The sequence below is a fragment of the Hipposideros armiger genome, unplaced genomic scaffold (assembly GCF_001890085.2).
Source record: "Hipposideros armiger isolate ML-2016 unplaced genomic scaffold, ASM189008v1 scaffold_264, whole genome shotgun sequence".
In the NCBI taxonomy this organism is placed as follows: Eukaryota; Metazoa; Chordata; class Mammalia; order Chiroptera; family Hipposideridae; genus Hipposideros; species Hipposideros armiger.
Genome location: NW_017731614.1, coordinates 1,567,808 through 1,581,861, shown reverse-complemented (window position 1 = coordinate 1,581,861; position 14,054 = coordinate 1,567,808). Strand labels below are relative to the sequence as shown.

Genomic DNA, 14,054 nt, shown 5'->3' with positions numbered 1-14,054 from the left:
TATATATATATATATATATATATATATATATATATATATATATAGAGAGAGAGAGAGAGAGAGAGAGAGAGAGAGAGAGGGAGAGAGAGAATGACAAAATGACAATGACAGTACTACCTCCAGTGATTTATATTGGGATTGACTCAATGCAATCCCAATTCAAATCTCACGAATGTTTTTTTGGTTTTTTTTTTTGTTGTTGTTGTTTTTCAGAAATAGTAAAAGCAATCCTAAAATTCATGTGGAATCTCAAGAGACTCCAGATAGCCAAAAGAACCTTGAAAAAGAAGGACACAGTTGGAGGACTCACACTTCCTGATTTCAGAACTTATCAAAGCAGTGTGGTACTGGCATAAGGACAGACATGTAAACAAATGGAGTGGAAAGAATAAAGGGCTTGGAAATAAACCCTCTCATATATGGTCAATTGTTTTTTGACAAGGGTGCCAAGACCATTCAAGGGGGAAAGGAGAGTCTTTTCAATAATTGGTGCTGGGAAAGCTGGATATCCACATGCAAAAGAATGAAATTGGACCCTTACCTTAAAATGGTAAATTTTATGTATACTTTACCACAAAATCACAAAAAGAAAGAAAGAAAAAGCATACGTAGATCGACGTTGTATCAGAGTAGTGGGGGTCTGGGGGTGAATGGGTGGGACTGGAGATCATGCGGGCTGTCACCTCATTTGACAGGAACCCTAAGGCCCAAGAAGGAAGGGGATAAATAACCCAAGAGCTCAGGACCATCAGTGGCAGAGCCAGAGCTGGAACCAGGGTCACCTGAACCCCCGCTCCCCTCTGGGCCTTGAGCTCCACGAGGGCTGGAACAGGGCTGTCTTGCCCTGACTGTGCCCAGTGCCCAGCACTTGACAGCTGTGGAGCCCATTTGTGCCAGCTGTCTGACTGTTGGCATTCCTTCCTGAGTTAGGATTCCCAGTCCTGGCTGCACGTTGAACCTCCCAGGGAGCTTTTAGAGCACACCAGTACCTGAGCCTTGTGCCCCAGAGGTTCTGATTGGAAGTAAAGGGTGGGACCCAGGCAAGAATTGTTTTTAAAGGCTCCCTGGTGATTCTAACCTGCAGCCAAGGTTGGGAACCACTGCTCTATATCATGTCTTCCGTGGTGCTCTTTCCAGCTGGGAGTGAGGAACAAGGCTTAGTAGCTTCCTCTGGAGCCTCACACAGTCTCTGACTGGTTCATTCTGGCTTCTCTTGTTGTCCTGTTTGCTCTGCTTAGAGGCACATCACAATATGTGTGTGGGAGTTGCCATTAATTTCCTCCCAGCTCCTTGGAACCAGGCCACAGGCATTGAAGCAGTGGTTGGCCTCTGTTCTAGCTCAGGCTGGGCTGTATCATGACCAGCTGCCCAGCTGCCTGTCCCATTAGACTGACCTCTTACGGCAGGGCCTTAACCGTCTCCTTCTCTTCAGCTCCAAGGACAGTGCATGGCACATCTCAGGCCCTGCCAATCCTGAGTAAATGGCACAGGGACTGGGTTTTCTTTTGCCTTGAAGTGACAGAGAAAGCTGTCTCATGGTAGTCTGCAGGCTGGGCAGATGGTACCTTCTTCCAGCCCTGTTTTCTTCTTTGTGAGAAGGTTGAGGGAGGAGTAGGGACTGCTGTCAGAAGTAAGGACATCCTGGGCCGGCCGAGTGGCGCGATGGTTAAGAACTTGCTTGGGATGCCAGAGGGCCTCGGTTCGGATCCCACATATGAGGGCCAGAGACACTGCCCTCTACAGCTAAGATGCTGAACAACAGCTCAACCTGGAGCTGGGCTGCCATGAGTCGCCGGCGACGGCGTGGGCTGCAGTCCCTGTGGCAGTGGATTGCCATGGGCTACCGTGTGTGGCCAGCAGCCAGCGTGAGCGGCCAGCAGCCACAGTGAGCGGCCAGCAGCCGCAGTGAGCGGCCGTCCAGAAGCCGGCGACTGATCTGCCTCGCCAGAGAAGAGCACAATGATGGTGCCAACTTGGGCCAGTGAAGCAACATCCTCCATAAGTAGATTGAAGAACAAAACGACAGCAACTTGTCTGTTCCCCTTTCCCCAATTCCCCAGCACTGTTCCCATCCCCCCAATTCCCCAATTAAAAAAAAAAAAAAGCAAGTAAAATGCCAAGATCAAAATTAAAAAAAAAAAAAAAAGAAGTAAGGACATCCTATAAAGTAGGGATGCGTTTTTGGAATTCATTCTCTTGTCTTCCCAGTGGAAAGGAAGCAGCTGCAATTAGCATTCGTGAAGCATGTTAGGAATCTGAAGCAAGAGGCAGTAATGGTTCTGTGTAGAATGTCAGGGTTGATTTTTCTTTCCACCTGACTGGTAGGTTCCAACCTGCCTCGCTAGCATATAGTAGTAATCCAGAGGTTCATTTCGTTTATTGATGCATGATATCAGATGAGCTTCCTGCCCATCCAAACCTCATTTTCTTTTTCCTCCACACCCAGCACGGAGCAACCCTGAATGCTGTTCTTTTTGTTGGTGCTTCTGGGCTCCCACCCACACCCTTGATGGTTGGAGAGGTAGATAATTTGCCTGCTTTTTCTCCATTCTCACCAAAAGCATGTTGCTGAGTGCAAAACCCTAAAATCAGCCCTCTTTTGCCTTCTGGTACTGGCTGCTTCTGAAGTCACTATATTTAACATCAAAGTGTAGAAAGCAGCAGCCGAGAAACCAAGCCATGAAACCAAGGCTCGGGGTTGTGAGGCTCCTCCCATCAGGACTGTTGTGGATTTCAGACTGCATGGGAGGGTTGGGCAGAAAAACCATGCCTGAGAGAGCACTATCTTTGCTGTCAGGGTTCCGTGCCAGGGCATCCTGGCCCTCAGCCAACACCAGACGGGAGGCAACATTTTCTAAATGGAGAAAATGTCATGGCAACAGCATCAGGATGACGTACTCTCTTGCACTGAATGTTTAATGGTAGTTGTGTCTCCCTCTGCCCACCTTTGCTCTACCCTGCCTAGCCCTACCCAGCCCTAACTCAGCCCTGCCCAGCCCTGCCCAGCCCTGCCCAGCCCTGCTCTGCTCAGCCCTGCCTAGCCCAGTCTTGCCCAGCCCTGCCCTACCCTGCCCTGCCCTGCCCCTGGCCATCAGTATATCACCAACACCTCTGAGAGGTCAGCCCTTCGCAGCCAGGGTCACTTGTGTTTTGATCTTTATCCATCCCGTGGGCTGGTTGGTAGGAATGACTTGCCTCATTGCTCCCTGGAGCGTTGTGTTTCTGCTGTTGCGCCAGGATTTATTTCAGGTTTTGACAATTATGTGACCAAAGAAATGAGATTGAATTTTGTTTCCTCTGACCTGGGGACAGGACCAAGTGAGGGAGCCCACACTGAGTGGCTGTAGTTCCAGGGGCAATCAGATACAACTTTGTTCCCATTGCTGGGAATTCTTTTATGAGGAGAGAAAAATAAGAACCTATTTGAGCCCCTTTGTCGGCCTTACTTTCCTCATTTGTTTTACCAGAGCCAAGTATCCACGGTAGTGTTTGTGTGGCGTTCCCAGCAAAATGAAAAGAAAGAAGCATTCTTTTTTGGGTTGGTTCTTTACAATCAAAACAAGTATATATCTTTTAGCTTGAAAAAGCAAAATGCCAATAATGGAATAGAAAGTGCTGACCCTGAGGATAAGTATTCATGCCTTTGAACTCTTCCCGGTATTCTCAGAGAAAGGGAGAGGGTGAATATAAGGTTAATGGATTCTGCTGCTAAACCGAACTTGGAAATGAGGTTTCATTGATTTAATATTTTCTCTATTAAGCCTCCCAAGGCAGTGTCCCTGTGGCCCTAGCAGAGTGTAGTCTCAGTCCTTTCTTCCCGTGAGAGTCTGTGCTGCAAAAGGGACAGAGACAAGTGCAGGAGGGCCCTTTGGCCAGCTGGCCTCTTTCCACGCTGGCTCAGGCGAGTCACAGGCCCAGGCCTGCAGGTGGTGCAGTTTTATGAGGACTGGCCTCTCCTGAAGCCGCTGCGTTTGTGACCCTAGGCACTCCCCCATTGTGTGTGGCTCTGGGATTGGTCACCTCTTCTGGGAGGACACCTTGAATGGGTGTGTGTGTGGGTGGGGTGGGGTGTCAGAGACAGTGTGACACATAGAGCAGGGAGCTGGAGGCACAGCATTTCACCCACACACCTGCTGGCCCAGGAGCCTGCAGCAGCCTCCTACATAGGAGGGCCTCTTCTGCCTCTGGGCAAAGCCTTCGGGACGGAAGTCCACTGGTGCCCACTGCTACATACCGCCTCCTGCTGCCCCCTATGCTTTCCCATAGTCTCTGCCCTCAGCCTCTTTTTCGCTAGACTAGACTGGTGCCCTGAGCCATTCTTCCTGGGTGCCTACCCCTATCTTCCCCTTCCCACCCTGGGGCGCGCACACACACACACACACACACACACACACACACACACACACACACTGTCACCCCCGTGGCTTTCATTTTCCCTGTAGGCCCAGCGGTGCCAAGCACTGGCTGTGTGCTGTGGCCCCTCTTTCACATGCATGCAGCGGGAGGAGCAAGGGTGCAGCTTCTCGGGGGCCTGTCTGGCTCTGAGCAGTCTCTGACGTGGGTTCTTATCCTTTCTCTCCCACACACTCTTTCCTCTCCTTGTAGGCAGACATCAAACACTGCCTCCGTCCCTGCCAGACTGGCACCATCTGTGGACTTTGGTTAAGGACTCCATGAATCTCAGAGCCTTCCCAGTGCCCTGCCCAGTTTGCTGCATGCATGCCATTCATCTGAGGCAGTCTCACCCTTTGTGGTGGGTTTGCATCTTCACGGAGTGAAGAGTCTTTGGGTGCCAAGGGTGATGAATAAAAGAGGGTGAAAATTTGGGTTCTTTATTTTTTGATAAAAATGAAAACAATGAGGCTTTCTAATGCCAGCTGAAGACTGTTGCAAGAATATTTTGAGCAATAGCTATATTTTTGGAGTGTGTTGTCACTGCTTGTAAGTACAGCCTTTGTTTGGCTGTGTGAGTTCTAATATGTATGTAAAAACCAAGTGTCACTTCTCCATAGCTGCCTCCAGCAAAACAAGGCCGCTCCAGTGTGTACAGAGGTCATCTGTTTTATTATTTGAGCATCAGTGTGAGCTGTATGAAGCTTTGTTAAAACTGTGGTGAAGGTATCCCTCTCATGAATTGTACTTAGGATGGGGCAGGTTTAGAATTCATCTAAGATAATGACCTTCAGACCCCAGCTCCACATTTGCTGAGTGGGGGCAGATGCCTCAGCTCCAGGGACAGACAGACCTCAGATGGACCATCGGAACCATCAATTTAATTCTGTGATCCCGACCAAGTACTCTCAGAAAGGGAACTCTTTCTGAACCTTATTTCCTTCTTTTTAAATGTGGAAGGGAATAACGCCCACCTTCGGAGGCTCCTCTTAATTATTATTTAAAATTTTTTTTAATTGTGTTAAAATACATATAAAATTTGCCATCTTCACCATTTTTAAGTGTTCAGTACATTCACATTGCTGTGCAACCAATCTCCAGAACTTTTTCATCTTGCAAAACCAAAACTCTGCACCCATTAAACAACAACTTTCGTTTCCCACTCCCCCCGCCCCTGGCAACCACCATTCTACTTTCTGTCTCTATGATTGACTATTCTAGGGACTTCATATAAGTGGAATCATACACTATTTGTCTTTTCTATTTGGCTACTTTCTCTTAGCATAATATCCTCAGGGTTCATCCATGTTGTAGCATGTGTCAGAATTTCCTTGCTTTTTAAGGCAGAATAATATTTCGTTGTATGGATACACCACATTTTGTTTATCCATTCATTCATTGATGGATACTTGGGTTGCTTCCACCTTTGGCTATTGTGAGTCATGCTGCTAGACCCTGGGTGTACAAATGTCTCTTTGAGACCCTGCTTTCAATTCTTTTTGGTGTATACCCAGAAGTCGAGTTGCTGGATCATATGGTAATTCTTTTTAAATTTTTAAGCAACTGACATACTACTTTCCATAGCAATTACATCATTTTATAATCCCACCAACAGTGCACACGGGTTCTAATTTCTCCACATCCTTGCCAGCACTTGTTATATTTTGTTTTTTTGATAGCAGCCATCCTAATAGGTGTGAGACGGTATCTCATTGTGGTTTGATTTGCATTTTCCTAATCCTTAGTGATATTGAGCATTTTTTAAATGTGCTTATTGGCCATTTGTATATCTGTGGGGAAATGTCTGTTCTGGTCCTTTTCCCATTTTTTAATTGGGTTTTTTATTGTTGGGTTGTAAGAGTTCTTTATATATTCTGGATATTAACTCCTTATCAGATATGTGATTTGCAAGTATTTTCTTCCATTCTGTAAGTTGCCTTTTTACTCTGTTGATTGTGTCCTTTGATGCACAGAAGTTTTTTTTTATTTCTATGTAGTCCAATTTAACTATTTTTTTCTTTTGTTGCCTGTGCTTTCGGTGTCATATACATGAAATCATTACCAGATCCAGTGTTATGAAGCTTTTCTTTTATGTTTCTTCTAAAAGTTTTAGCTTGTAGGTTTACATCTTTTGTCCATTTGGAGTTTCTTTTTGTCTGTGGTGTAAGATAAGAGCCCAACTTCATTCTTCTGCATGTGGATATCCAGTTTCCCAGGACCATTTGTTGAAAAAACTGTCCTTTCCCACTGAATGGTCAGGAAGTCATTTTGTAGATGAAATAAAATACTGTACATGAAGCACCAAACACCATGCCCAGCTGTGACTTAAAAAACGATGGTGCCACTACCTCCCCCTTACCTGAGATGTAGATTTTAACTACTGAAGTTGATTTTTTTTTTTTTAGCTGAGATTGTCTGCCACCTGTTGGCAGCTCAGCGACAGCTCAGCTCGGGCTGGGAATTGAACCAGCAACCCTGTTGCTCAGAGCTCACACTTGAGCGAGCTCTTAACCAACTGAGCCACTCGCCCGGCCCTTGAAGTTGATTTTTTAAAAGATTTTATTGGGGAATTGGGGGAGGTGAACAGTTTTAGGGAATTGGGGAAGGGGACCAGCCAAGTTGTTGTTCTACAATCTTCGTTGTGGAGGGCGCCAGTTGCCATCTGGTTTCCGGTAGGCAGCTCGTGGCCTCTAAGCTCAAGGTGCCGAGTTCAGTCTTAGTTGCGGGTGGGCGTAGCTCACCATCGAACAGGCAATCTTGTTGTTACACCAGCTGAGCCATCCTGCCACCTGTTGGCAACTCAGCAACAACTCAGCTTGGGTGCAACGTCACTGCCCCATGTGGGAATTGAACCGGCGACCCTGTTGCTCAGAGCTCACACTCTTGAGCGAGCTCTTAACCAACTGAGCCACTCAGCTGGCCCTTGAAGTTGATTTTTAATAACTATAATGGCAAATACCTAATGGTGCTGACTCAGTGCCAGGGTCTGTTCCAAGGGCTTTACATATATATTAACCCATTAATTGTCATAACAGCTCTATGGGGTAGGTACTATTGTTTTTCACTAGTTTACAAATCAGGAAATTGGGTACATAGAAAGTTAAGTAATTTGCCCAAGATCACATAGCTAGTAAGTGGTGGAGCCTCTATTCAAACCCAGGTAATTTGACTACAGCATCTGTTTGGGGTGATTTTTAATAGCTTAGACCTATCATGAGCTCTCCAGCCTGGAGTTTGGTGAGTGAAGGACAGTGTTATGACATCAATCTTCAGCCCAGATCTCTCGCTGGCTGTTCTGTTGTGAAAGCAGCACCTCCCAGAACTGCCCCGTTGGCTCAGCGCATCCGTTTGGGAGGAGAATGTGGTGGTTCTGGTCCCTTTGTGTTTCTGCCAAGGCCCCCTTGCTCAAGGAGAAATGTAAACCAGTTTTCTGTCTGACTTTACAGAAAAGGCAACAGATGGCTCCCTGCAAAGTGAGGACTGGACGTTGAACATGGAGATCTGTGACATCATCAATGAGACGGAGGAAGGGTATGTGTGTTTCCTCCACGCCCTGCCATGACACTAATCAGCTCCTGGGTGTCACTCAAAGCCTGTCGGGCATTTTACTCTTCATTTTGTCTTTAGTCTGTTTGCCTTGGCAGTTACTATGCTGACACTCTTAATTATCTTTCCTCTTCCCATCTACTCTGCCCCCACTTCCCAATGGCAGTGCTGAGTTAGAGCAGTGACAGCCTCTTTTAATAACCTGCTTTTAATCACAAATGAAAATGAAGTTGCTTGGTTACTTGATCCCCAGTTCTCGTGCACTGGTCTTGCCCTTCCTGGCCGACCTCTGCCTCCCCTTCGCAAGTATGAGGCTGTCTGCCCTGCTTTGCTGAACGGGGGGCCCAGCAGTCAGAGAGAGCCCACAGTGTCCGTAGAGGAGGCTGGGAGTGAGAAAGTGAGCATGTGGTGCAGAGCAGCTGAGTGTTTCTGGCTTGGGTGGGCTGAACCCACAGGCTGCCCCTCTCCTATCCCTGTGCTGCTGGATCTGTTCTTATTGTTATTGTGCACGATCTAGCCTTGTCTTCTACATTATGGCTTCACGCTAGTTAGACTTCTTCCATAGTGGTCTGTGTTTGGCCCTCTGTACACACCATGAAAACGGAAGTTACGTCACCACACCGTCGTGAGCCATCTCCAGAGTGGTGAGGAGAACAGTCTGGGCTCAGGCCACCCTGAGCTTGCATCGTGACACTGTCACTTACAGCCCTGTCATGTGTAAACTAGGGACCAGCCTCTTAAGGTTGGTCCTGCTTTGATTCAACAGATCTGTACTAAGTGATGACCTTTTGTCAGGCCCTCGTTTGAGTAAGTTCTGGGGACACAGAGTGAACAGGATGGGCAGATTCCCTCCCTGGCCGACAGGCCAGAGTTGGGGGGCAGGCCATGACCAACATAACTGGAACACATAACGTGGTCAGCCAGTGACATTTCTCTAGGGAGGGAGACAGCTGGGAATTAGCCATTTTATTATTTTTTGTTTGTTTATTTGTTTGTTCAAGCTGAGCCATCCTGCCACCTGTTGGCAGCTTAGTGGCAGCTCAGCTCGGGCCAGGAATCGAACTGGCAACCCTGTTGCTTAGAGCTCGCACTCTTGAGTGAGTTCTCAACCAACTGAGCCACTCAGCTGGCCCGGAATTAGCAATTTTAAATAGAGTAATCAAGGAAAGCCTTGCTGAGGGTGACCTTGAACCAAGACCTGAAGGAGATGAGGAGATGAGGGGTTGAGATGTGACGATTATACCATAGAAGAACTTTCCAACTGAGGGAACAGCAAGCACAGAAGTCCTGGGACAGAGGGTATCTGATGTGTTTGAAAAACAGCAAGGAAGCTAGTGGGGCCAGAGCAGAGTGAGCGAAGAAGAAGGCACCAGGGGCTGAGGTTAGAGATGTCAGGGTCCCAGTAATACAGGCACCGTGGGGCCTCAGGCTTGACTTCAGGGAATTCCTCAGAGGATTTGGGCAGAGAAGGGGCATGGTCTAACTTTCATTTTAAAGAGGTCACTCTGGCTGCCATGTTCACAGTGGCTTGGCTGGGGGTGGGCCAAAGGCAGAAACAGGGACCAGGTGGGAAGTTATCACAGTAATCCTGGTGTGAGGTGATGGCAGCTTTGACTGGGATGATAGCAGAGCAGGGAGTGAGAAAATGATCAGATCCTCAGATTTAGAAGGGGAACCTATGAAATTTGCCAATGTGGGCATGAGAGAAAAGTCCAGAATAACAGGGATGGAGCAGGCTGGGGTACAGAAATCAGCAGGTCAGCTAAATCCTTCAGCTTGAGCCGCCAGAGGGTCTGGAGCTGGGGCAGTGACCTGAGCTGGAGATGAGCACCTAGGAGTCTCCATGAAAGATGGCCTATTTCTGCAATTGGGAACGCCACACTCCTAACGCCATGTCACTGGGCTCCCACTGGTTGTCTTCCTGCAGACCCACTTGCGCTCCTTTCGTCCTCACATCCCCCTCAGATGCCACTCATTCATTCGTTTACCTAGTTGCTCAGGTAAATTTACTCAGCCACATTTACTTACCATGGCTGGAGGCCCAGCTGGTTCCAGATGCCAAGGTAAGTGTACCGCGGCCACTCTTGAGGCACTCACAGGGCAGGACCAGGTGGGCTGTGACCGAGGCGCATGCCCACGGCTGCAGACTCAGAGGGAAAAGCAGGGGATGCCTCCTGGAGGGCTGGGCTTGGGGCTGAGCCTCCGGGATGGCAGGAGAGGAGAAGTGTGCCGTGTGGCCAAAGGATGCGTAAAGAGGGCAATGCAGTGGGTATACAGGTGGTCCAGATGTGCAGGGATGGAGTGGGGAGGGCAGTCCGGAAAGATCAGGATGTAAAGAGCTTTCTTCTTGCGTCATCCTCTTGAGTGGGGCTGTACTCTTGGGCAGTCCATTTACTTTTTTTTTTTTTTTAAGATTTTTAAAATGTTTTTTATTGGGGAATTGGGGGAAGGGGAACAGACAAGTTGCTGTCGTTTTGTTCTTCAGTCTAGTTGTGGAGGACGTTGCTTCACTGGCCCAAGTTGGCACCATCATTGTGCTCTTCCCGGGCGAGGCAGATCAGTCGCCGGCTTCTGGACGGCCGCTCACTGCGGCTGCTGGCCGCTCACGCTGGCTGCTGGCCACACACGGTAGCCCATGGCAACCCACTGCCACAGGGCCTGCAGCCTACACCGTTGCCAGCGACTCACAGCAGCCCAGCTCCAGGTTGAGCTGTTGTTCAGCATCTTAGCTGTAGAGGGCAGTGTCACTGGCCCTCATATGTGGGATCCAAACCGGGGCCCTCTGGCGTCCCAAGCCAGTTCTTAACCAACGTGCCACTCGGCCGGCCCAGTCCATTTACTTTTGCCCCTATCCCTCTGTCCATTGTCCATGTGGCCTGCAGAGGGGCCTTTAGAAACTCAGAACTCATGAAGTTATTCTCTTGCTAATAAGCCTCCTCCCAGGGTAAAGATCCTTCGCAAACCCTGCAGGATAATGGGTTCCTCTGCCACTCCCTTTGGGGGCCTCTCCCCTTGTCCTCACCTGTTAGCCCGCTGTACCCAGTTTGTAATTCTCCACAAATGTGAGGGCCATACCTACAAATGTGTGGATGGAGGCTGTTCATTCCAAAGGGAACGAGGCTTCCTTCTGGGGGCCTGAGAGCTGGGTCAGCTGCTTTTCACAATCCTCCTGCTCCTTCCTCCTGAACTGGGTCACACGCCTAATCCTGCATTTTAAGTGAGAGCCCCTCAGCGCTGGCTGGGGTTTTCCTGTCCTTTCCTCTGCTATGAGGCGACTGTTAGAACTCCTCCCCACAAGACTGGCTAATGGTTGGTTCCCTGTCCACTCCTTCCAGCTTCTGAGCTCTGGAGCCCATGTTCTTTCTGCCCCTCCCCACACCTTTCACTGACTAGTTCTATCATTCACTGCATCTCATTTAGAACCTCATTTCCCTGACACCGCTCCTTCCTGATTTGGACAAGTCCCCCATTATGTGATTTCATAATCCTCTTTATTATACTTAAACTCATCACAGTTTAAACTATTCGTGTGACATTTGTTAGAGTGCCTGTCTCATCCCCAAAGCCCCCTAGACAGCGCACTCCATGAGGGCAGAAATTCTGTTTTGCTCACCATTGTATCCCCAGCACTTAGCATAGTACACATATAATTGGCTCTTGACAAACATTTGTTAAATAAGCGAGTAAATGAATGAAGTCAATATGAGGAATGCAGGCATGTGAGCAGAATCATAACATAGCGTGACAAGCACTCTGAGAGAGAAGCTTATAGAGCCAGCAGGAGAGACACTAGAGCAATGGCAGCTGGCCCATCTTGGGGCCGTCAGCCTCAGAATCTTCCTGGAGGAGGTGACACCCACATGGAGCCTCCTGTCACCACGTGAGGGGATGCAGGTGGACACGCAGGCTGGAAGGCAGTGTGTACAACATAGGAAGGGGGAGTGGCATTAGGGTCATGGGGCCTGGAGCCACCAGCCTGGGCTGGAATCCTAGGTCCTCCACTCACTTGTCGTGTGACCCTGGGAGAGTCACTTACTCTCTCTGTGTCTCAGCTTCCTCATTAACAAATGGAGGTACCAATAGTACTTATCATGGGTTCACTGCCCTTACCCGGCCTGCCGTTCTCTGAGCACTTGCATTGTGCTAGGCCCCGTCCTGAGCCCTGGATTGTACCAGCTCATGCAGCACATCCTGCCTCCCACCAACAGCCCTATGAGGTAGGAACAGTCCATATTCATGTTGAGGAAACTGAGGCCCAGAGCAGTTTGGCCACTTGCCCAAAATCTCACACCAGAGCTAGGACGGGCAGATGCGGAGTGCAGGCTGGCTCCACCCACGGATGCTCTGCCTGCACTTCTTTTATTTAGTCAAAGCTGTACCTCTGGAAGGCTGGGGTCCTGGTGGGCACCCCACAGGTCCCTCCCTGGGATGTCCCTACTGTCTAGGTCACCTCCAGCCAGAGGCCCTGTATGGCAGTCCCTTGGGGCCTGGATCATTGGTCATTAGCCAGGTGTGCTGGGCTGAGTAGCCTACGCAGGAGTGTTTTAGACCCTGTTTACCAGGCCTCACTCACGCCTACCTAGTCAGGGCCCAGGCACATGGATTTGGTAAGTGCTCTCAGGTTCCGATGGGTTGCTCTGAGGAGGATCCACTGGCCTGGGTCGTGTTCAGGACCATATCCAGACCTTTCCCCGCTCACTGAAGCTTTGTGTGTGCTCCAGCCTCTAAGATGGAGGGGCTGCAGAGGAGTCACCACTGGATAAATGAAATGGAGCAGCAATAGTAGCTGGGGTGGGGGGAGAGAGGAGGCATTCAGGGTGAGGGAGGCAGCTATGTCCTTCCGCGAGAACAAGGAGGAAACATCTCAGAAGTGGTGTTTCTGGAGCTGACGGACAAGATGAAATTAGTGTGACTGGAAAGAAGGCTGTTATGAGTCTCAGTCTGAGGTGACCCTGGGGAGGCTGCGGATGGCCCCAAGGCCAGAGCTGAGGCCCTGGGGGCTGCCCTGAGGGGCCTGACCTTCCCTCCGAAAGCTGCCCGGTTGTCCAGGCATCTCAAAGGTGTCCTTCCTTCCTGGCTCTTCCTGCTCCATCTTGGTTCCTCCTTCTCTCCGTCCTCCCTGTTTCCAGCTCCACGCTGTCAAATCTGCTGCTGCTTTCTAAAACTTTGCAATTCCTCTGACATGCTTTTGATCCTCCTCTCTGAAGCTTCTCCCCCAGGGAGAGAGATAAATACTTGCTTTTGTGCTCACCCAGTCACTTCCAGGCAGCACTTCCTGAGAATGAATTTTCATTTTAACTCCAGCCCAGGAGCCTGCTGACTCTCTGATTTCCCTCTACCACCATCACCCCTGCACCGGGAGAGCTCTGAGTGTGCTCTGCTCTGTGAGCTATAAATGATGGCAGCCCTTGGAGGCCGTTCCCGTTTTTCTGCTCCATGGAAGTTCAAGGGGAGAGGAATGAGACTAGATTGAGAGGGATGGCAGCCGTGGGTCAGGGCTAGCTATGGCTTGGCAGAGCCCTTGAGAGAGAGGAAACCAATCCATGCTCCCTGACCAGCAGCTACTGACCTTCACCAGCTCAAGTCCACAAACAGTCCTCAATGCTGAGAGCTTGTCAAGTCCCATATTTGCAGAAATCAGCATTCCTGTTTGGAAACTGCAGCCATACTGCACACACTTGGCAGGGACCCATCCCCCAAGAGCCTCATCCCATCAGCCCTTGTACTTGGGAGCCAGGAATTCCTACAGTCAGCCATATTTCAAGTTGGGAATGGGAAACAGGTCTCAAGTATTTTTAAAATCCTTCTCGAAGCCTTGCCTTACTGCTCTGTTTCCGTCTAAATTGGGCTGATTAGCAGAGCTTCCACCCTCCCCTTCCTCGGCTTCCTCACACACATTGGACAGGGCTTTTTCGGTTGGTAAACAGACAGTAACTATTTCAGAGCTGTAGGAATAGGAGGGCCCTGACTTACCAACTTTCAGCCTTGGAAGGACCAAGGTATATTGACGTGTCGATCTATAGAAGGCTGGAGCCCACTTATGAGAGCGAGAGGCAGGCCTGCAGCCGAACTGGGGCCTCCGCGGAATGCAGGTGATGGGGCATCAGGGGACAGGA

The 14,054-nt window shown here is 49.3% G+C and overlaps 1 protein-coding gene across 1 annotated transcript in view; it reads left to right on the top strand.

Moving 5' to 3' along the window:
* TOM1L2 (target of myb1 like 2 membrane trafficking protein) overlaps positions 1-14,054 on the top strand; it is a 129,969-nt gene that overhangs the window by 55,687 nt on the left and 60,228 nt on the right. Inside the window, exon 2 of the mRNA XM_019656667.1 lies at positions 7,839-7,923. Within this exon, the coding sequence (XP_019512212.1) occupies positions 7,839-7,923 (85 nt within the window). The remainder of the gene's footprint in view (positions 1-7,838; positions 7,924-14,054) is intronic.